Here is a 24,503-nt window from a genome sequence, read left to right as displayed (position 1 = left end):
ATTGCACATGTGCGTGTGGTGCCAAATCCACAGCTAAAAGCTGTGCTGACTTTCTCAAGGGGAGTTTGAAGAGGGTGAAGGGAGACAGAGAACAGATAGGTGTTATGCAGTATCATCGGTGTGACCCCGGTTTCAATCAATTGAATTCCAGTGTCCTCCTGTGTATCGATGTACCTGGCCAGTGCTTCCCAAAGCTGGAACGCAAAGTTATTTGTAACACAATGTTGAAAAAAATTGTCTCTAAATCTTGTTTTTAAATTCCTTTCCACCAAGTCTGAGACAGCAGATGCATATGGGAGTCCTTTTAGATCAGAGGGGCTGCAACCAGTGTGAACTCCCTGGAACACAGGAAGGGATCACTCATTGGCTACGGTAACATCTATTCTGATGATTTCCTATGCAACACTCAATATACAGGCACTCAATTTCTAGGGCATGTTGTTTGTGGAGTGCTCCATGTACACTCAAAACCTTGTCTCTCTCATCAACAGAAGTGGGTCCAATCAAAGATGTCATCTCACCTTCCTTGTCTCGGTAACACTCTGGAACCACCATAGCTACAATACTGCATACAAGTTGTCTTTGTGTCATTTTCTTCCTCCCTCACCTTAATGGCTGGCATCACATTAAGCACGGAAGGCAGAGACAGTATGGGGGGAAGTAAGAACTCCCATGTTCTTTGTCCACCACTCCAAGCAAATGTGGACTTTCAATGGACTTTTGAGGTTTTGAAGTGTTTGGCTAAAGGCCCGTCTCTGTCTCCCACTCACAGAGAGCTGGATGAGTGCTTCTGGTACCCTGTCCCCAGTTCTCCCTCCTTCATTGGTAGGCCCAAGGGGCTTTGTGGTTCAGATGGTGAATGGGGTTTTAAGAGACCTGGGTTTGATTCTTGGCATTCTTTTGCTGGACGCCATTAGAAACCACTTGCCTCCAGGCTAGGACCTCTATTCCTGGCTGTTCTGCTGACTCTCAATATAACCTTTGAACCATAAAGTTGCCTCTTTGGGTCTCAGTGTCATCGATGGGTAAGTGCCTACCTACTCAACTGCAGGGCTGCTCTGAGCATTAAAGTGCTGAGTTTGCACTTGCGAAGGGCAGGGCATGTCTTTCAGTTCTCCCTGGAACAGGGTAAGGATGTCTTCAATTACGTCTGCCCCCAGTATGGCCTGTAGGGGGCACTACTCAGCCATCTGTATGGGGCTTTAAGAATTAAATTCCAGTAGGGAATTCAGAATTGGTTCAATGAGGTGCCTCTGTCTGGGAAATAGTGAGGTGCACCTGATCCTTTGTAAGTTCAGAGCCTTAAATTGTGGTTGGACTAGTATCGGGAGAGAGGATGGCATCATTAACTAGAAGCCCGGACCAAGCATTCCGAAGGCAGAAAAGCTGTCACTAGTATTGTGAGTTTATAAGATCAGCCTTTTGGAGTTTAAGGGGTTAAGTCACAGGAAAAGATTGAGGATAGTAGCTGGGAAGAGTTGCCGGGAGGAGGGAAGCCATGTACTCTGGAATGCCAAAGAAGACTTTTTAACTTAACCTGAGCCCCCTGTGAAATTTCTCTTCCTTCTCCAATGTTATTTCATGTCTTACTGACTGAATGGGGTGTCTTTATTACTGACCCTTAAGCAACTATCTCCATACCACTCTGTGCTTTCAATTCCACATTTAAGGGGGGCTGGAGTGGAAAACCTAACTTCTATGAAATTCACACAACCAGCCCCACTCTGGTGGCATTCAAAAGCCACTTCTGCTGCCTCCAGAAATGCCTTACCGTAACTGCGTCAGGAATAATAACATGGACAAACGAGCAGGTTTTGAACCAAACACTAATTAAATAAGACTGCATCATGCCTTAACCTGGCAAATCTCTGAGCACAGGCCGTTCCAGAGATGGGAGAGCCCTGGCTTCCTGTTTCAGAGTGTGCTTTAGCACAGATTGCAATCCGCTGGTGAAGATTGGCAGAGCTACGTGAGCTTTGCTGGAGCTGGTCCAAGTGCTCCAACCTTCCACCTCGATCTGCTGCAAACAGATTTGACTACTTCCTGTTTATGGCCATCATGCTCTTCAGCACCAGTAGTAGTAGTAGTAAGCCTCTTTCACTCCTACATCTTGGAGCATAGGCCATTGATGACCATTTGCCAGTATTCCCTGTCCTGGGTGATCTTTTCTGTTCTGACCAGGTGTATCCTGTCTTTCTAGTGTCTGCCTTCAGGTCTCTATACCAGGTGTTTCCTGGGCTCTCTCTTTTCTGTTTTCTTTGTGGGTTCCAACTGATGGTGGTGGTGGGTTTTCTGAGGGTATGTCCAACCATCGCAATCTTCTCTTCCCGATTCTTCCTCAGCAGGAAGTTGGTGAGTCAGTTGCCACAGGTCTTGGTTGTTGATGGTGTATGGCTAATTGATCCAGAGGATTTTACAGAGGTAGTTATTGATAAATGTCTGGATATTTTGAGTCATCTTTGTTGTTCTCCAAGTTTCTGTTCCATACAGTAGGACTGATTTGACACTGGAATTGAATAACCCAATCTTAGTCTGAGTTTTGATCTGCTTAGAATTGCAGATGATTTTCATGAGAAGAGCTGTTCTTGCTTTCCCAGTCCTCGCTACCACCACCAAGGGGCTCCATAATTCCCTAGAACTGGTTTTCTCAACATAGGTATCAGGAACCAAAACTGTGACACCAGAATATTTCTAAAGGTCACATGGCAGCTCCTGTCCCCTGGAGCTCCCTGGGCTCACCCCTCTGGACCAGGCACTGCAACTTTTAGAGTCACAGCACCACTCAGATTTGGTCCAGCCATTATAATGACAGGAGCCCAGGTAGGCCAAATCTGGGTCAGTGGTTCTGCAACATCATGAGCCAGGTCACAACTCCAGTCACACCACTTTGGTCCAGACAGGGGGCAGGGCCAAACCTGAGCAGCACTGCATCCACAGAGATTGCACTGCTCAGAGTAGCAAGCGAAGCTCAGTCTGTCTCACAGCCAAGAAGCCTTAGGAGCCACCACTATGGGGTGAGTGCTGAGCAGAATCCAAACCAACCCTCCTCCCCCAGGGGATGTGACCCAAACCATGCCAGAGTTTCCACCCCCAGAATGTTTGCTGGGTTGCAGCAGGCCATAAATATTTACAAATGGATCTGAGCCCCAAAAAGGATGAGAACCCCTGGCCTGGAAGGTTTTACCCTAAGAACTCAGTGCAAGAGTCTTTTCTGCAACAGGACATAGTCGGAGACAATACCTTTCCCTTAAGCTGCTGGGTCCCAGACCATCCCTGGATTTCAGAATTACCAGTCACACCTCAGAAGCAAACAGGGTGCTGGGACAAAGACACAGGTGGTGCTCCCAGCTTCTTCCATTGGCTCAGTGGGGGTAGCAACCCTCAGTAACAGCTGCAGCTTCCAAGCAGAGATTGAGGTTAGTTCGGAATGGATTACATTGCAACAGTGAAACTTGTCTACAGTGCATGCAAGGGTTAATGCAAAATAACTAGTGAGAATTGTTTTACCAGAGGTATAAGGTAGAGATGGACCCATGTGCAGATCTGGATCTAAACATTTCAAAGCACATGAGAAGTGGAATGGCAGATCCTGCTTCGGGACTATAACTACTGTATAGTGCTGTCATGTAGCATATTGGTTGTCTCTCTCATTGGTGTAAAAGTGCTGTAGAATAAAGCTATGTTGTAGCTATTCACAATCTGGGCCCAATTTTCCACTCCTTTACACCAGTGTAAATCAGGTGTTCCTCCACTGATGTCAATACAGTTACAGCAGTGTAAAACAAAAGGCAAATCAGATCCTTGCCTAGACTGTCAGGCTTTTGGTATGCTCCTGGGCATTATAAAAAATAACACCATTTCCGGGTGTTGTAGAAGCAAGCGATTGATAATTGAATTTTATTTGGTAACCCTAGGCTGGCTTATATCAGAGATCCCTACACTGGGATTGGAGACTAATAATTAGCTATGCCTGAAAAACTCAAGGTCCATTTCCCCATTACAAACCAGTACCATCAAGTCCTGGTTGAATAGATATTCTGCTGCTTTAGACTGTACTTCCTTTTACAGAAAGCTCAGCCGCTGCTAATGATGTGCAAAAGGAAGTCATTACCAATAACAACCTCAAAATTAAAAGCATGGCAGAGGAATTGGATTTCTTTACAAATGGACTTCTCTCCCACTGGGATTGCACAAACCAGGCTGTAATGACATTAAGGAGTCTGGATCTATGGAAATTAATTACTCCAGTCTCAGGAGATGGTGCCATAACTTCTGTTAAAACCAAAAGGTGGAGCTGGAAGCGCTCTTCTTGCTGGGTCTAGGGCTGGGTGGATGTCAGAGTTTGACCTAAAGCATTCACATGCCCAGGTGGCTTTCTGTGTGGCTTGTGTGCAGAGTGATGATGAGACATCTCACCGAAACAGGGTGACCTTTAATAATGCAGCATGTATTCCTGGTTTTTGCTAAGCCTGCCCAGGAAGCCTCACAAACTTTCGTGATATGAACTCCTGTTGTTAGGAACTGAATCAAGGTCCTCAATCTGGAATATTGTCGAGACAAATGAACGGTACTTGGCCCCTTTTGATGCAGCAGGATCGCTTTTTTTTCCTGGCTAAGTGAACTGTTTCCCGGTGAATGTGAATTATTGAATTATTTCCAAGCTTTTGCTTGGCATGGAGGGTATTCTGAGATAAAACAGTGACAAAGCTAACCCTGTTTCAGCTGACTGCTAGGCACAATATTCATAGAAGTGGCCTGATATTTGCGACAAGGCCAGAAACTGTCAATAGGACGATGTGGGAGAGACCAGACTTGATGCAATGAATGCCGCAGCCAGGCACATTAATAATCTGTTTGCTTTTGGTTTACATGGAAGCTTATTGAATAAAAAAACTGTTCCCATCAGTTTAGATGGGAAGAGCTGCTAGTCCTCATTTCTACAGTCACATTTCAGAGAGCTCTGAAAATGGCACCATAGGACTCAGGGGTTATTGTTTCTCCTTGAGTGCAAAGCAATTCACCCAGTTTTCAAGGAGCAAAAAAATATTGGCTAAGATCGGGAAACAAATCTATGGACTTTAGAGAGAGATCCTACTGAAAAGCAATGGGAGCAAATTTTTCAAGTGGTTTAGGGGCCTGAAGAAGCACTTAAAGACCTAATAAGATTTTGAAAACCACCTGGGCACCTAACTGCTATTGACTTCAGTGGGAGGTAGGTGCCAGTGGAATTTTCAGAAGTGCTTATCTGCCTCTTAACCACCTAAATACCTTTGAGGAGCTGGGCCTGATGGCAGGTCTACATTAGGCATTAAAGTCAATTGTAGATAGGCAATTATAGCTGCAGCAGTTGCGTAGCTAGAATCAACTTCCCTTACTCCTCGCAATATTGAGGAATATAGGGGTTGACTGCTTTCCCCTAACAAGTGTATGAAATTGAACCCCAGAAGATCAGCCCTGACTGGGTATGTAACAGGCTGGGTATGTAACAAGCTGATTTGAAGATCTAATCCCTTATTCCTAGCTGTCAGCACCACAACTCAGTCTGGGACTGGAGATCGATGAGGGGCTCCTTCCTTCTCACACATGACTGCCAGTACTAGAAGTGCAGCAGGCCAAATTATGTCCTTGTGATCACTTGTGTTATCCTATTAGCCTGAAAGAGGGGGGTACAAATACTACTAATAGGAACAAAAGGGCTCTGTTGATGATACAAAAGAAGGAATAGAATGCTGCTCACTCTGCCAGAGCTGGGTTGGGTCTGCATTGGCTGGTATTGGCCCAAATTAGTGGAAACTCACGTTAGTCCCTGCAAGGGAGAAATAATGGGTGTGACAGTATCTTTTATTAGACTAGCTTTCTGGCTGCACCAAGCTCCTTTTCAGGTTATTACAGTCACCTACAAATCTGATCACCCTGAGGAAGAAGGTAGTATTGATAAAGTCTTTTTTATTTCCTCCCCCACTTCATGCAATTCAAGACAGATTTTCAAAGATATTTAGGTTCCTGAAGATGACTATTGGTGCCTAGTGGGGAGTTTCAAAACCCCAAAGTAGGTGAATTGCCTCCCGGCAACTGAAAGTCAATGAGACTTAAGTGCCTGTCTGTCTTAGACGATTTTGCAAATCCCAGTAGGTGCCTAGCTGCATCTTTAAGATCATAAATATATTTGACACTCTGGCCCTTCAAGCCTGATCATTGTATCATATAAATGGGTACTGATATGCATATAACTAGAACTGGTCACAGTATTTATTGTGATTTCAAAAAGTTTCAACTGGCTGCAGAGGGGGAAATTAATCACGAACTCTTGCTGATCCTTCAGTTTTCATCCTTGCACCATTTCCATCTGAATCACCCTTTGCTGCAGTATTAGTTCTATCTCAAGCAGCATCCTATAGAGGCAATAGTTCATATGAGTGCTGTGCCACTATTAGCGCCAAAGCATTAAAAACAGCAGAGGAGGACTCCGTTCCTGGGTAGACCTGTCTTGATTAGTCCCCGAGTGAAATGACAACAGCAGGGGCAAAATCCATACAGGATGCAAGCACTCCAGCATTCAGTATTGCTTTTCTGGATATCTTGAAAGCTACACAATCACTAGCAGTGTTGGTTTAATGAATTTGGCTCAGCAATGACTTCAGGGAATTAATTCTCCCTTGCCTTATCTTAAAGGGACGTTTGTCAAGATTCATTAGTTCAGATTTAACTTGCAAGAGAAGAAGCTGGGAAGTAATCTCTTTTGGAAAGTCTGTGCATTTTTTTGCATTCAATGCTTTTTCTGGATTATTTTCTTGTTCTGCTAGCCCATGGCAACAAAAATTCAAAACTAGCGGTCCCAGTCCAGTGACAGAATCAGGCTGGCCTGTGGAGGTCTGTAACTTCTTCACTGCTAAAGAGGGGGAAGAGAGTATGAAGCAGTGCTGCCAGTGTCTGAAAAGCAATTGGAAGCCAATCCCGCACATGCACTCACACTCATCTGTGTTGTGAGATGAATGACTTGGCTAATTCAATTAGAGAACATTAGACTGCCCTGCTTTTCCCCCTTAAGCCATCATTCCCTAGGGTGAAGCCGTCTGCCTGTCTTATAAGTCTGTCTAGCTGACTCTTACTTCCCTCTCATTTTCTATCTTCCTCTCCTCCTTTGCTGATAAGTAAACAAAGATTGATTCATCAATACAGTCAGCTTGCAGATTTTGTTCTGTGCCTACCAGTCATCTTCTTCTTAGGCTATGTCTACATTAGGAAAGTAAGTCGATTCCAGATACGCAATTCTTGATATGGCAATTGTGTAGCTAGAATCAATGTATCTGCAGTCCACTTACCTCTCTGTCCTCACTGAAGAAGGTCAATGGGAAAGTTTCTGCCATTGACCTCCCTTACTCCTTGTGACATGTGAGGAGTATAGGGATCAACTGCTGGCCCCTGATAGGTGGATTTCAGATGCCCCTCACAGGCACACAAAATCAAACCCTGGAAGATAGACCCTGCTCATGTCTATCTCCCAGGGTAGTGTAGATGTAGCCTTAGTGTATATGCAGTGTGCCTTCAGGTGGTGCATGACCAGGATTCATCTCTGAATTTGGTCTTCTGGTTGGAGAATTGGCTTTCCTGGGCTGAGTACACTGGTGCATGCTCCTTTGCCTACCACTGCCATTGCCTAGGTGTGATGCTAGCTCACCACTGGGCATTCAGGAGTATCAAGTCATCTTATTTATAGAATCCAAGGGCTGGAAGGGAAATTAGAAGGCCTAGAGCCTGATCAGCTCCAACTAAATCATCCTAGCAGGACTTTGTCAAGCCAGGACTTAAAAACCTCTAGGGATGGAGATTCCACTACCTTTCTCGGTAATGCATTCCAATGCTTCACCACCGTCCTAGTGAAATAGTTTTTCCTAATATCCAACCAACACCTCTTCCAATATAACTTCAGACCATTGCTCCTAGTTCTGCCATCCATCACCACTAAGAACAGCCTCTCTCCATCCTCTTTAGAGCCCCCCGCTTCAGAAAGTTGAAGGCTGCTAACAAATCACCCTTCACTCTTCTCTTCTGCAAACTAAATAAGCCCAAGTCCCTCAGTCGCTCCTCATAGGTCATGTGCTCCAGTAATTTAATGAAGTGGCGTCCTAATTGGAGCCAATGAGAGTGGAGGGCCAGTACAGCCATTTGGCTTGGCATCAAATTCAAAGTGGGTCTCAAATCCAGACTTTTTCCCTCAATAATTAGTGCATTTGCACAGAGAAGGGTTAGAAAAGCATTTGTTCAGGTAACAATATCCAAATTATGTCTCCCTCTTTTTTTTGGTGCCTTATTTTGTTTTCATGTGTTGTCATTTTTTATTTTTATTTTGGCTAGAGGTCTCAAAAGTTGGAAGTGGGCCAGGCCTCTCTGGATCTCTGACAAGGACTGGTCATACTATTAAGAGTCAATGTGGTATCTCATGCTCTCTTTTTACCCTTTTTAATTTGCCAAGTTTGCTATCGCTGCAAACTTTTCTGCAAGTTCCATTTCATTGCCGACATTAGACCTTTACTTCTTTTGATTTCCCATCACCCAGGAGCATTGCCGTGCCTGGAGAGCATTAAAAAAATAAAATTTCAGTCTGCCCCTTTGGCACAAAAATCAAAGTGAATCAAGCATGAATGTGTCCCCCAAAGAAGATGCACAGAAATAATTGGGGGAACAGACTCCCACCTTCTAATATTCCTTTTGAAGTCAGAGTAACAATATTGGCTTTGTTAGAGGCCACGGTGTTCCTTACACTAATTAGTGTAATTGGCACAGCACATTCCACAACCATTCAAGTGATGCTTTGGCATCTTTGATTCTAATTTAAGACTCTGGAATCATTAATTAGAATAATGGGATTTTAAATATTGTTAACTATCCTGTGCCACCACAGCTAGTCATTGGTGTCCATCTCTGCACCATCTTCTCTCTCCATGCTTTGTGCATTCCCACTGTAGGTGAAATTCACCCCTGAGGACTTAAGTGGTACATTGATCTTGCACTAGCCCTCTACACAGGGAGAAGATTTTGTTGTTAGTTCACCACACAGGAAAAGGAGAGGACGGGATGGAGGGCAGTATGAATCACTAGTGATGTCTTTCTTGTAAAAGAAGCCCACTGAGTTAACTTTATGCTGGTGAAAAACGTTGACCGGACAACCAGGGAGACAGGTCTAGCCCAGAGAGTTGCAGCGACAGCTTTTCCTGCTGCCATCTTGTTGAGATGCTTTAAATTAAACTTCTTAATTGGGGGTGCTAATTCATTATCCATGATCCATTCAGTTCAGTCCATTCAGATCCAATGAGGTGGATAGTTGTTTGATGTGATGGTATGTTTGCTACAGGTGTCTATGTCCTCCAACAGCTGGACCAAAACCATCAACTGATCTGTAGCTGACTTAACATCACAGAGGTGGCAGCAAATTTGCCTGTTGCTGAACAGGCTGGATTTGAACTGTGACCTAATAATTATATAAAAGCCTGTAAATCATGAGCAATCTCCTTCAGAATTTGCCTTTTCTTGGCAGTGTGACAGAGCCAGAGGTTTCTATTCTAACCAGTGACACTGCAATCAGAGTAAAATGTTCTGCAGTCTGCAGCTCCTGTTGAGTACATGCGAAGGGAGGCAGCAAACTCCTTACTGCAGGGGCCATCAATATTCCACTTTTTCCTCTGCATATTAATATTCTCCTGTCTTTGAAATAGTGTAAGCAGCTTGATCCTGACTGATATTTTGATGTCAAGAAAGTACCATCTTTACATAGTTTCTGACACCTATTTTACACATCGATTGCTTCTCTGTGACTTCCCTTGCTTTTAAATTGTAATGAAAGAAACCTGTCTTCGTTCATTTATTGGATACCAGAGATCCAACCATTTATAAAACAAAGCTTCTATGCCTGCACCAAATAGGAACATACTGGGCCTCTGATATTAATATTCTGAAGTTGGACTCCAGCCCAACAGACTAAAAGGTCATCTCTTAGGATTGCTGTGTATTTCACTTAAATTCTTAGCCTCTGTGAAAGTTTTATTACAGAACTTGAAACTGCAGAATACTTTTCTGGCTTTTAGCTTGCAACAAGCCTAAGACCGAGCACAACCTCTTTGGAAAGGTGATGCATTTGGACCCGTTTTTTGCAAACTGTATTTAGGTTTTACTTTAGTTTCAGTTTTATTTGCAGTAAGACTCAGGCTGGTAACTGCAGAGATGTAAAACGATCCAAAGCTAGCATCTGAGAAAGCATAAAAGCTGGGGCGTTCCCATTTCATTTCAAATTTTCTAAAATCAACTGATTTTGCAGTTAGAAATTGAGCACACTTTTTCATTTTAAAATAGGATCATTTGTGAACAATTTCTGTGGAAAATATGGTTAGAGGTTCCAGAAAAATAAGTAAAATTAGAAAGTGTTTTTCTGAAACTCATTCCAGATGAAAGTGAATTGAATCTTTTATGCATTTGATAAAAATTTCTTTGTTTTTCCATTCAAAGTTTCTCATTTAAAATGAAATTTCCAAATAATAAAATACCCAAAAACAAAATTAAAAGGGCCAAAAATTATTTCCCAAAAGCTTTTCATTTTAAATCCAAAAGTTCATAAGGAATGCCAGCACCAATTGCCTTCTGGGGATTTTTCCTCAAGGAATTCTGGAAGTTTGACTCCTTCCACAGTTCCCCTGCATGCTCCAAAGGCCTTTTGAAGTCACCTAAAAGCCAGTGCTTCAAAAAACTATATTGGAGGATTTGGTATATTTACTTAGAAGGAAGTGATGCTTTAGTGGTGACATGCAGCAGTGATAACTTCTGTGTTCCTTGTCTAACGTTTGCATTGCGTTTGTGGGCAATTATGCCAGTGCAGTTTCAGGTCTTTATTACAGAACTGGCCCATAAAGTGAACCTGGTGATTTCTCCTAATAACTCACTGCAGACTTAGAAAGGCACTGATCCAGTGAGCTACACAGCCCATGATAGCATTGGATCCTTAATGTTCAGCACACACAGGGCCAAGAACGCATTGTGAGAGAGCAGAGTTGCACCATGAAAATAAGGCTTATTGTTTTCTATGCTGCCACTGTCATCTTCTTTCTGCTAAAGGCAATAATTAGCCCAGGCTGTTACAGACACATTAATGAGCCAGGCTATAGAGTAGCATCTAAAGGAACTTGCAGCCAGGACAATGATGCTGTTTGCTGTGTGGTATAGAGGTTGCCAAGCTGCCAGTCCATTGCAGTTAAATTCGGATGCACATGTGAATAAGAAGGAATATCTGAACAAGATTATGGTATAATTGCAAGTTGTCTTATTGTGCTGTCTCTGTGCAACCCTTCAGGTTACAAAAAGCAACTACTGCAGAAAGCCAACAGTATGTAGTCCTCAGTCAATGAAAGCTTTCCATTGATTCTGTCTTAATTGAATACTTACAGCAGGAGATAAATGTGATTGTGTCTGTGGAGCGCAGTTCAGGCGAGGCAGTTCCCCGGGTAAAGAAGCCACTCCAAGGCTTTGACTGCAAGGCAGGAGTTCCTTTGACATATCTGAGGCTGACTCAGATAGTGGAAGGTGCAATCCATTCTGATTTGATCATAAACGAACTAGGGAAATGTGATCTAGACAAAAATACCAGAAGGTGGGTGCACAATGGCTTGAAAGCCTGTATTCAAAGAGTGGTTATTAATGGTCAAACTGGAGAGCTGTGTCAAGTGCTGTCCCACAGAGGTCAGTCCAGGGTCTGCTACTATTCCATATTTTCATTAATGACTTGGATAATGTAATGGCGAGAACAACAAGAAGCCTTGTGGCACCTTATAGACTAACAGATATTTTGGAGCATAAGCTTTCGTGGGCAAAGACCCACTTCATCAGATGCATGAGACATGGAGACGATGCTTATAAAAGTTGGGAGGGGTTGCAAACACTTGGGTGGATAGGATTCAAATTTAAAATAACCTTGACACATTGGAAAACTGGTCTGGTTTCAAGAAGATGAAATTCAGTAAATACAGGTGCAAAGTTCTTCACCTAGAAAGAAAAAAACAAATGCACAGCTACAAAATGGGGAATAACTGGCCAGGGTGGTTGTAGGGCTAAAGTGGTTTTGAGGATTATAGAGGATCACAAAATGAAAGTGTCCACAATTTCATTCAGTGGCAAAAATGGCTAACATCATCCTGGGACCTATTAACGGAGTGTTGTAGGTTAGATGAAGGAGGTAACTGTCCCTTTACTTGACACCCAGGAGGCCTCAGCCACAGGACATTGTCCAAATTTGGGTACCACATGTTAGGAAAGATATGAACAAATTGTAGAGAGTCCATAGAAGACCAGCAAAAATGATCACAGGCTTACAAAACCTGACTTATGAGGAAAGATTTACAAAACTGGATGTGTTTAGCCCTGAGAGAGGATATTGCTGGGGACCTGATAATGGGAAATGAAAATAGGGTCAGGGCTGATATAGAGAACAGCTGATCACTGCTCTCCCTATATCCACTGAAGGTATGACAGAGGTAATGTGGTAAATCTGCAGCATGAGGATTACTTTAAATATAAGGACAGCAAGGACCTGCCAGATACCCACTACATAGGCAGCAGATGTAGCAAGGACTGTCACTCTCCTGTGGGCCTCCACAGTCACAGTCAACGCTGCAAATGATGATCTTAAATGGAGTTACAAAGGACATGATCCATAGTCTACGCAGACTGAAGGATGCCATTGTACCATTGTAGCTAACTATAAAGGTAGCTCAAATCTGCAGTGGGGATCCAAGGAAGGCTGTGACTTCTCCATCACTGGAAAACTTTAAAACCAGGTTGGAAAAACACCTTGCAGGGATAGTCTTTTCTTATTTGGGCTAAGGTCAGTACTGGGCATGGATTAGATGAAGTACTGAGGTCCCTTCAGACTCCAACTTTGCACGATTGAGAAAGCTCTGAGAGAGGATTAGAGGAGGGAACGCATCTGCTCAGCAGTGAGAATGCCATACTGGTAGGTGGCTAGTGAGGGACCAAATGCCCTTTTCTTCCCCTGCCATTGCTGGGTATCTGGAGCACTAAGCAGCTTGGCAGAAGCTTTTCAGAGCTTAGCAAGTTCTACTTATGTCTGAGGGGGGAGGAGCACTGTTCAGTTTAGATTCAACTCAGCCCCCAGATCCTCAAGGGTATTTAGATACCTAACTCCCATTCAAATCAACACCCAGCAGGAGGCATGAGATATGTAAATGTTAATTTGGAGCCAGCCCTGGCATCCCAGATACATACCACCGGGTTTTTAGATGGTTGCTAACAAGACCTCTCACCGAGGGCTAAGGAAGGTAGGCAGAGGCTAGTATTATCTGGTGATGGGTGGAAATGGAGAAGCAAACCACAGGTGGGGGAAAACGTGTGTACTCAGCAGGATGACAGGTCCTGAGAGTTATGTAAGTCGGCTGCTACGTACCAACCAGGCATAAGGGAAAAAATGTCGAGCGCTGCCTATCCCCGATGGTGCAGTGCAGTAGTATCTATGTCTGTGCACTCTCTGGCCTGCCCACAAGAAGTTTGTCACTAGAGATCTGCAGACTGCTTTGTGCAAACCAAGGACAGTCCTGTTCCTGAATGATTGCCCAGACCTCAAACAGACCCTCTCTTCAAAGCTCAGAACAGTTGGGATAACTTTCCTCCCCCCTTATTTTATTTTTCACAGCAGCCTCTGCACTTCTCGTTCCTGCCAGGCCAGGAAGCAGAAGTGCCAGAACACTGTGACTAACACTGTACTTCTTGTTCCTGCCTGGAAGCAAGAAATTCCGGAAATCTCTGCGAAGCCTGTGTGAGAAATTTTCCAGCCCTGTTTTCCAGCCCAAAGCATTACATTTCTTCCTCCAAGAATGGATAGTGGACTTATACTCCTGGTCCAATGAACTTTGGTTTTAGATTAAGGAAAACACCAAGAAAGAACAAAGGTAAAGTCTCCAGGAGACAATTGTGTGTGAAAGTCCAAGGAAAGGGGGCAGAAGTGCATACATACTCTCTAACAGGTTGCAACAGCTGTAAGAACAACATCTTTGTCTCTGCAGACAGGCACAGGTACTACAAAGGAAGGGTATTCTGGCGGCTAGTGCTACCTTGGGAGAACCAAGTTCAGGTCTTCACTCCCACACAGATTTCCTGTGTGACCTTAGGCAAATCAGTTAGTCTCTCTATACCTCAGTTCCTCACTTGTATGATAGCAACACAGCCCTTCCTTACCACCAAGGAGGGTTGTGAAGACAGATAAATGAGAGATTGTGAGGTGCTCAGTACGATGGTAATTGAGGCCATATAAGTTCCTGTGATAGACTGCAAATGCAAAGATGCAGCATGCAGAATATACAGGTGTCATTGTTAAAACGGTATCCACTACATATAGGGTGCTCATCTGAAAGCAGCCTTGGCACTCATCTGCTAAGATTTTCCCATGGCTAGGTATTGCCAGGCAGGGACCGTTTAATAAGGATCTCTTAAGCTAGACAAATTTGTCCCGGATATAACTAAGCTGTAACCTGACTGAGCTCGGTGGAATTACCCCAGCAATGTATTAGACCCCGTGAGTTTAATAGAAAAGGCAGGTCCTGTTGCAGTCAAACTCTTGGTTGTATATATCCATGGCAGACCCCTAGCTGTCATAACAGTCTTGTGTTTCAAATATGGACCTGGAAACCAGGGAATGTGGTTTTGTTTCTTGGCTCTGGCATTGACTTGCTGTGTAACAATTTACAGCCCTCCCCCATTGGCTTCCACAAAGGATAGTGCCTACTTGCAGGGGATATGGGGATGAGGGAGGCAATGTTTGCACAGCACTTTAAGCGGCTCAGATAGAAGTTACCAAGCATTACTGCTACCGTGTGTGGTGAGGGTGTTTTTCCTTCATAAAGGCCAAAGCCTGCATGAAATGAAGCTAAAGCCAGGTCTACAATAGACCTTAAAGTCGATTGTAGGTCTGCAATTCCAGTACGACAATTGCATAGCTGGAATTGGCTTATCTGCCATTGACTTACCTGGTTGTCCTCACTGGGGGAGGTTGATGGGAAAAACGAGATTGCGTACAGGGCTCGACTGTTGACCTCTGATCTTTCAATTCTGCGCATCCCCACTAGGCAAGTAAAATTGAACCCAAGAAGAGCAACCCAGTCAGGGTCGATCTTCCAGGTAGTGAAGACCTACCCTAAGTTCTCTGTAAGCACAAGGAGGACCATCCTTCCTACCCCCTCAACATAACCTCCAGCCTGCTAACCCGGGGAGGGATTGCCAGGCACCTCTCCCCCAGCCCAGAGGCAACTGTGCCCAGCCCAACCTGCCCCCAAAAGGGTGCCCAGAAGTGCCTGTGTGAAAAGAACAAAGGGAGTCTCCCTTTGCCTGTGTTATTGGTCATGAGCCAGAAATTTTTCTTCCTCACTCCTAACCCTAACCCTATGTCTGTGGGTACCTTTCTAGCTCCCTCCTTTCCACCCTGTTGCATCCTGCAGCGTGAGGACTTGGCATATATCCTGCCCAGGGATGTGCTCCTCTCTGGCTGCATTCCAGCCCTGAGGCTGAAACCAATCCATGGATGAATGGGATGAAAACCTGCTGGGAATAACTCCAAATAAAACAGAACAGCCAATGTCCTGATAGACAGGCTCAGCTCAGCTATGTTAATGTGAATTTCAGGTGCCTCCAGAGGGAAAGACCCTTGAGGCTGTGTGAGGGGAGATAATGAGAGCCAAGGCCGTTCTCCATTCTGGAAGAAGAGGTAGCTTATGCCTTCCAACACCTGAGCTCAACTGGATGGGGGCATTTCCCAGCCCAGTTTGTTTGTTCCCTGTTACGTCCAGGTGTTAGAGGACATATGGAATATTTGTTCCTGAACCATAAATGTACCAGCTCTAATATTTTCCCTCAGCTGCAGCCTTCATCTTCTAGTAATGTACTTTGGGTTGTGAGAATTCAATCAGGGAGCATTGGCTTGAAATTGACTTGAATACATGTTTTGATCTCATTCCAAGCAAGCCTCTCTCTCTCACAGCCAGTGAGAGCACTGGGAGGTCAAACTTTCCATACCTCCTTGGAACAAACCCACACAAAAGGCAAATATTTGGGACAGAATTCAGCCGTGACATTAAGGGGAGCTGCACTCATTTATTCCAAGACTGAATGTTTAGCCTTTTTAAATGATTGGGATGAGGGGATAGATTACACCCTCAGCAGTTTCGTGGATGACACTAAACTAGGGGAAGAGGAGGATTTATTGGAGGGTAGATGATAGGGTCCACACAGACATAGGCCCCCTCTACTTAATGTCATCAAACCACATCCCTGGTAAGCCCCAGGTTCAGGGGTGCAAACATCCCAGCTGCCTGTGATGCTGCCATTCAGTTCCCTGTGACTGAATACTCAGCTTTTGGCACTTCAGCCTAAGGTTCACTAAGAGAAAAAACTTTTCTATGTCTCCAAGCCAGGACATATGGAAATCCACCTGAGCACTTGTAAATAATAGCAGGATAGCATGGGCAGGCAACAGAGCCTAACACATCTTTGTCTCCTCTCCTGACCTAGGGATGACTTGTCAGGCCCGGAGCTCGTACATGGACACAGAGGTGCTATGGGGACACCGCTTCACTCCCGTCCTCACCCTCGAGAAAGACTTTTACGAAGTTGACTACAACAGCTTCCACAGCACCTATGAAACCAACACTCCCACGTGCTCGGCCAAGGAGCTGGCTGAATCTCTCCAAGAGGGCCGGCTGCTCAGCCACCTCTCCAGTGCCACCCTCCTGAGTGGGGGTAGGGAAGCAGAGACTGCAAAAGAGGACAAGGAGCAGGCAGAGGAAGGAAGAGAGGTGGCTGGGCTAAATGGAGCCAATGGAACAGCAGGAGAGGTGAAGGCAGATATGGCTGTATAACACAGGGATCTGTGCTGGACAATAGATAGCTCAGGTGCTCCTGTGAGGGAAACAATGGGATCTAGTGATTAGCATACCAGCCTAGCAGCTGGGAGAGATGGGTTCTATTCTCAGCTCTGCTACCCACCTTTGGGTGACCTTGGACAAGTCACTCCATTGCCCTGTGCCTCAGTTTCTCCCATCTGTAAAACCAGCTTAATGTTACTCTTTATGCACATTTGCAAAGCATTTTATGGTCTCTGGACAGGACATGCTAAATTAGGGTATTGTTAATGTTGAAGTTCTCCCCACAGATGGCTTTGGAAGAGAATCCTTGGTTGGTCAAAATTATTTCCCTTTCAGGGGACATTAAAAAGACAAAACATCAAACATAAACATTTTCCATCTCGGTAAGAACATAAGAACATAAGAACATAAGAATGGCCATACTGGGTCAGACCAAAGGTCCATCAAGCCCAGCATCCCATCTGCCGACGGTGGCCAATGCCAGGTGCCCCAGAGAAGGAGAACAGAAGACAAGTGATTTATCTCCTGCCATCCATCTCCTGCCCTTGTTATGAAGGCTAGGGCACCATACTTTATCCCTGGCTAATAGCCATTTATGGACCTGACCTGCAAAAATTTATCAAGCTCTTTTTTAAACCCTAATAGAGTCCTGGCCTTCACAGCCTCCTCGGGCAAGGAGTTCCACAGGTTGACTGTGCGCTGTGTGAAGAAAAATTTCCTTTTATTAGTTTTGAACCTACCCCCCATCAATTTCATTTGGTGTCCCCTAGTTCTTGGTAAGAAGAAGGTAGGGTTGTGGTTCCTAACTCTGACCTTCATTTAATTTACAAGTCATTGCATTGTTGGCATCGTTACTGCAAAATTAAAAGAGTGGAGAGAAAAATCCCCTCCTGTATCCAATTTCCTAGTGATTGCACATGATGAACTGTGTTTGCCATGAGTCATTTCTGAAAGGTTGAAACATCTAACGGTGGGATGATGGGCCTGTCTTCTGAGATAAATCAGGCCTTTTCCCTTCTGGGCTTTGTGTTGTGGCCTCTTTATCACATGCATTCTACTGCTCTGGCTCTTTCCAAACTGGTTCATTGCCATCTCTGGTGTAATTGTTATGGACAGCCATTGTACTCCATGCATTGCTTGTGGGATGATTAGATCTCACCAGTAATAATGGTTTTGGGACCACTCCAGATTCAGTCCCCTCTTGTGATCCATGAGTACCAGGTCTCTCTCTCAGGTACAGTCCACTTGGAGGATAAAAGTGAAGATGTATTCCCTTTGCTTCTCGATTTCAGGGGAGCTATTCCAGACACACACAACTGTAATGAAATAGCATTTGGCCACGTGTGGCTTTTGTGGGCAGTGGGGTTGGACGGAGGTGGGAAACTCAGGGCTGTCTACACAGCTCCACAATTTAAACTAAGGAGGTATGAACTGTTGCATTCGCTCTTGTGCGAACTCCCTTGGGCGGCTGCTGTAGGCATCGACAAACGTGCACCTCATTCACATTCAGTTAATCTGGTTTAAATATGGTGACGTGAAGGTGAACTAGGTACCTTTTAATTCACAAACACACACAGCATCCGCACTGGGGAGATACAGCATGCTTGTGTGTGCTGCAGTTCGCAGCTCTGTAGTTGGGTCACATAGGCATAGCCTTAGTCCATATTCCTGTGCCCTCCTGGCATTTATTCTGGGTTTATATGGAACCACTGGCTGACATTCTGCTCTTGGAGAAACAACCTTGATATAATTGAAATCATCTGGCTTGCTCTGAACTTTGTCCATGATGCATTAGCAATTAAACATTTATATGTGTGCATGTGCATGCACCCACCCACCCACCCACCTGTTTTACATAATTTCTGTGGTGATAACCAGAAATCCAAATATCAAATGGATCCATTTAGCGGCACGGAGGGACCAAGGGTGGCCTCCCTGTAGGCAAAGTTCTTTGCTTTCCTTGAAAACAAATGTTTCGTTGCTGTTTTTCCTAACAATGTCTTTAGACAATGGAAGTTTGCTTTCACATTAAGTGCAGCTGTGCGGTTAGGCCAAAGCAAACTTGCGGGCTGAAGTTCTCCAAGGTATTTAAGGCTTACAATGGAAGTTAGGGGAAGGCCAAACACCTTTAACAATCTGGGTAATGAGCTGAAATCCTGACTCGTCCTGAAGTCAATTCCAAAACCCTTGTCGACTTCAGTGGGATCAGGGTGTCACCCTTATATACAGACTGCACTGGTTCAAAATGGGCACAATGAGTCTGAGTTACCCCAGTAAGCTGCATTATTTATCACGGTTTCAATGTGTCCACATTAGGTGGCTTCACTAGTTTAACTACATCCAGATATTTCCACTGATGCCAGTTTCCCTCATATAAAGAGCCCTAAGTGGACAACTAGGAAGTGTCCTAGCACTTGCAAGTCATAGCTTCTCAGGGTGTTCACAAAGGACTCCTTGGTGTCATCTTAGTGGGCTCACCATTGACGTACTAGTTATATCTCCCAATATATTGGGGATGTTTTGTCTTGGAGATTAGTTATCCCATTGACAAAAGGCTCTTAAAGCCCCAGATGGTTCTTGGTCATGACTACAATGGGAAAAGGGCTGGGATCTAGTTCCCTGAAGCAAGACAGAAAAATAACCAAACCCAGGAGCGGACCAGGGAAAACAGCCTGTGTCTAAGAAATAATTATCTGTGAAAATTGTTTTTCAGGAGCCTTCAGTCTGTGGCTCGAGTGCACTCCTGATGTCAGGGAGAATAATGGACAGTGAAACCAAAGCTGATCTGTGCAAGGCACAGGTGGACCATTTGTGCTCGCTAGGTGGACCATTTGACCCTGCATGGCTATTTTTATTTTCAAAAGATGCACATTTTAACAGGGAGGGTCATTAACCACTGGACCAAACTACCAAAAGAAGTGGTGGATTCACCAACTCTTGAAGTCTTAAAATCGAGATTGGATACCTTTCTAGGTGACATTCTTTAGGCAAACACAAGTAATGTCTCAATACAGGGGGAACCTGGATGAAATTCTCTAGCCAGTGTTAGACAGGAGGAAAGATTAGATGAGCTACCAATCTCTTTTGGCTAAACAATCTGTCAGTCTCAGAAGGAGGAATAGATGTTGGGGAAGGGAAGGGGCACAATAGCCAGGTCTACGTCTTTCTAGGTGTATTTTAGCTACAGAGGCATTAGACAAAACTAGAAGGGTTAAAAAAATCCTCCACTGGGTCAAAAACAAGGACCGCAGATTTTAAAGTGAGTTTCTTTGAGAAAAACAAGAAGCTCCCTCACCACACACACACACCAAATCAAGCTGAACACGAACGACTTCACAGTAAGCAATTCTCTCTTCACATCTCTTCTCACAGCTCATTAATTCCCCAATATTAGCAAGGTGTTTCCTGAATATCCTGTCCAAGTGAGAAAAACGAAGGCTGACTGAAAAATGAAGCTAAAGCACATTCTAGAAACGTCTTTGTTTGATATACAGCTTTTGTAATGAGCCCACAGTGGAAACAACTGAAATTGAATTTGTTTAGCATGGTGGTATGGGCTGTGTGTTTGGGCTGTTTGTGTGAAAGGATATAAGTCCTCGATTGTGGAGATTTATGTGTTGGGGTAGTAACTGATATGTACCACGTGGGTTATTCAGGTCCATGTTGACATGTATCTTATTGTGTACACCTTGTGTTTGTTGTGTGGATACTGGTGTGTGTTGGTGCGTGCACAGGGTTCATGTAAGTAGTATGTAGAGCAATTTTGAGCAAGTGGTGTAAATGCAGCATGTTTGTAAGGAAAATTCAGGTTAGGTGTGTTACCATATACATTCAGTTGTTTGTCTGTTGATTTGTTTCCAGGGTAGCAATAAATTGCAGTGTCTGTTGTGTATATTTTTGAGCATGTTTGCAGGATGTGTAGGGCGTATCTAATTAGAAGTGCATTTGGGAGTGCTGCATTTGTGTTTGGTGTGGTGTTGTGTTATGTGATATTTTTGAGTGGATGTGGGGACTAGACTAGAGTGTGGAACATGATGCATGTGGGTATTGATGGGTCTGGTTTGCAATACAGAAGTAGATCCACACTTAAAAGCTCATTAAAATGAAGGTTGGATCCATTATTCTTTATTCCATGCTTTATTAAGCATTCTAATTTTATTTTATTTTAAGAGGGAGTGAAATTGGTGTCACATGCAGAAGTTGTGCTTCTGGAGAAGAAGTACTCACTTATCTTCATGTTCTTTTTAAAATGCTCAGTAAGCCAAATCTTTCTATGGTGTACACTACCAGGAAAGAGCAGAACAGAACTAGCCAGTATCAGGGGTCCCTTTAAAGCTTTTTGCAAAGTGGCATTTTACCCTATGTTACGAAAGAATTCAGTTCTGTTCACGCCTCTGAGGTGAAATAAATCAAAGCACATGCACAGTTTATATCTGGCCCAGCAACCTTTCTTAGTGTGATCTCTCAGAGTAGATATGAGGAAACCTCCAGAGTAAGGGATGTGAGAACAACACCCAAGACATTGCCAGTTATCACAGGCATGGTTGTGTATGGGAAGGGAATGGTCATGAAGGGGGCATGGCCAAAAAACACAGGACCTTCTTGTAGCAGAAATGGTGTGGGTCCATCATTACACATCCAGGGATGGGGTCACAGGGAGAATACAGGGCTTCCTGCCTAGAACTGGGGGCATAGGGTGGGTACTGAAGAGTCTTTGGCTCTGTTGAAGAAGGTTAAGCGGCTCCCAGAGAGTCTCTATGTTAGAGTAATTTTTACAGAACACCTCCACAACTCAGTGGGGAGGATTCTTCCCCTTCAGTAAGTGGACATCCATCACGCACAACCAGGGTATCCCAGCTGTGCACTGAGAAGGAGATTGGTCCCCGTAATTCCTGCATTATAAATGACATTGACGCTAATACCTTAAATGTTCACTTCTGAAACCTGGATTCCAGAGAGGATTAAAGTCATAAATAAAATTAGCTCACCAACCTAACCCCATGACACCAAACCCACGTGACAATGTCACTAGTCCCCGGCAGAAAATTCTTTGGAGATAGGCAGGCTTGGAACAGCAAGAGGGCACTAAAAAGTGGGGGTGAGAAGGCCTGGCAGAACTGCAGGGGCAGCCCAGGACCTGAAGAGCAGAGTCCTGCAGGCCAGGACTGAAGTGCATGAGCACAAGAGTGGAGCTGCAAGAGAGGCTGCAGAGCTGGGGTAAAGATATGGCAGGAGCTCTGTGAGAGTGTATTATAAGAGTCAAAGACAAGAGGGGCGTGAACCCCAAGGGAGACTAATATCTTGGATCAAATTTTAATACACACATGTTGAAAACACACTTGCACCTTCAGTACTGCCCCAGAAGGGCCCTACACTCAGAAGTGCATGCCCAGCCCAAAGCTCTGCACTAGCTTTTGCCAAGGAGCTACTTATTCATGGACATACCAAGCTACCACATTGTAAGTGCTGCTATCCAGTCTGTGCACTCAAATTCCAATGTGTATTTATGTTTGTGGTGGTGCTGTAATGCTGTGGGTTGCAAAAGAGCTCCATGTAAACCTGAAAGTTTGTTTCACTAGCAAGAGTTGGTCTTCTCTCTGCAGTTTATTTAGCTATTTCCGTTGTGCTCAAGCGTGAAAGTTTGGCGTGTTTTAGATAGCTCTCCTGTAAATCTGTTGCCTCACTAGTTCTTCTAGGTTTCGTCAGCTTAACAGAACATATTAGAGGTATGTGACAAACCACAGAATGGTGTTTTTATATGATTAGATAGCTATAGGTGGTGTGGGGGATAGATTAGATTAGATAATGGCGATAATCAAGGACAATGCATTTACTCCAAATGAAAATATACTGATGTAACTGAATGCATAATTTGGCTCAATGGGACTGCTCACATGAGTAACAACCATGGACCAAATCCTGATCTCCTTTACACCAATATAAATCTGGAGTAACTCAACTGACATTACTCTTGATTTACCCTGGTGTAACTGAGATAAGAATGAGGCCCTAGTCTTGTGGATTGTAGAATTATGCAGTTTTATTTGCATGCTGTTTGAAGGTCAGCTCACTTTGGGCATTGGGAAAAGGGATACATGTGAGATTGTCATTTGCTAAAGCCTAGGTTATCCATCAGCCTGACTACCCCACTGGAATGACAGACCTAGCGCAGCAGACACAGCCGATGGATAGCCACATTAGCACGTCTGACAGTGAGGAGGGGTCAGGTGCAGCACTCAGCAGAAAGCTGAGTCTTTAAATTGATGCTATGCGAACAGAGAGAGAGAGAGAGAGCGGGAAAGAAACAGCCTTGCCTCAGCCTCTGGTAAAGGAACCCACCTAATAAACAAGTTTCCGTTTTCCAAGAGAGATGGCAAATGCTCAAAGCTCATGAAAAGAGCTGTACAGAGTGCACTCAAAGCAATGACAGAAGGAGCAAGGACAGGGTTGTGAGCAAGAGGCAGCACAATTGCAAGCAATTTATTGAGTATCTATTGAAATTAATTGAATTTCATTTACCATTGAAAAAGAGGAATTGTAATGCAGGGCAAATCCAAACCTAAACTACTTCATTCTTTGGCTCTCCTTTTGACTGAAATACTCATAAAGCTCCTACTGCCTAGGAAACCCACACAGAAATATTTCATACCCTGATCCTTTTTATTATTATTGTTATTATTATTATTATTATTCAGTCATGCTGATCACAGTGCAGTTCCTTTGATTGTAGTTATATTAGTCCTGATTTAACCCTTGTGTGAAGTGGTATAGAATCAGACCGTATAGGTGAAGTCCTAGCCCTATTGAACTCAATGGGATTTTTTTTCCGTAGCGTCAATATTGGCCAAGTAGCTCCGTCCTTTGTTAGCTCCATGCTGCAAAGTTTGGATTGCACACACAGCATGGTTAAAGTATTTGGTTTTGATCAGTCTCCACTGGACTGAGAATATACACTTGGGGAATGTTTCTTTAGCCTGGCGTTCTGTAGCAGTTAAAGCTTGGAAAATCTAAATCAATGTGGCCCCTTGTGGGTGAAGACAATATCCTATATTAGCATATTTTGAGTAAGTGATGGCACTGGGTGTGTTAGTCCTGCCTGAATCATGATCACCGTTCCCTGAAAGCCAAGCACGTGCATGGCCGCTAGGGAGATTCAGGTGCCACCCAGCTGATTGGCAGAGCACCCAAAGCCACCCGCAGTGGGCATCATGTGTCTCTGTTGGTGGTGCACATCCACACATGAACATTAAAAATTAGATGCAACACTGATCATGATCGCGCAACTCAACTGTTACCAGAATTTCAATATGCCGTAGGCTGTAAGTTCAATGAGTTTGGAGGTTTCTTAGCTGATTCCTTAATGGCTATGGCCCAAATCCTCACAGTTATTTAGGCTCCTAATTCATGAAGAACTCTTTGTAAGCTTGAAAGCTTATTTCACCCACCAAGAGAAATTGACCCAATGAAAATATGTCCTCGCCCACATTGTCTTATTAAAAGCTCTGAAAGTTGGGAGTCTGAATCTTTTGAGGATCTGAGCCTATTTACACATTACTGAAACACCATGTGATTTGAGCTGATTAATATGCTCCT

General features: G+C 44.1%; 1 protein-coding gene across 3 annotated transcripts in view; it reads left to right on the top strand.

Moving 5' to 3' along the window:
- The window catches only part of KCNJ5 (potassium inwardly rectifying channel subfamily J member 5), a 39,024-nt gene extending 21,514 nt beyond the window's left edge, over nucleotides 1–17,510 (top strand). For all 3 annotated transcript variants that reach the window (XM_074976882.1, XM_074976881.1, XM_074976880.1), the window contains one exon: nucleotides 16,558–17,510. In XM_074976882.1, coding sequence (XP_074832983.1) covers nucleotides 16,558–16,904 — 347 coding nt within the window. In that variant the 3' untranslated portion in view covers nucleotides 16,905–17,510. The remainder of the gene's footprint in view (nucleotides 1–16,557) is intronic.
- Nucleotides 17,511–24,503: the final 6,993 nt, after the last annotated feature.

This window comes from Carettochelys insculpta, chromosome 25 (genome assembly GCF_033958435.1).
Source record: "Carettochelys insculpta isolate YL-2023 chromosome 25, ASM3395843v1, whole genome shotgun sequence".
NCBI classification, from domain to species: domain Eukaryota; kingdom Metazoa; phylum Chordata; order Testudines; family Carettochelyidae; genus Carettochelys; species Carettochelys insculpta.
Note: the sequence above shows the minus strand (reverse complement) of the source record. Positions and strands in the feature narration are given on the sequence as shown.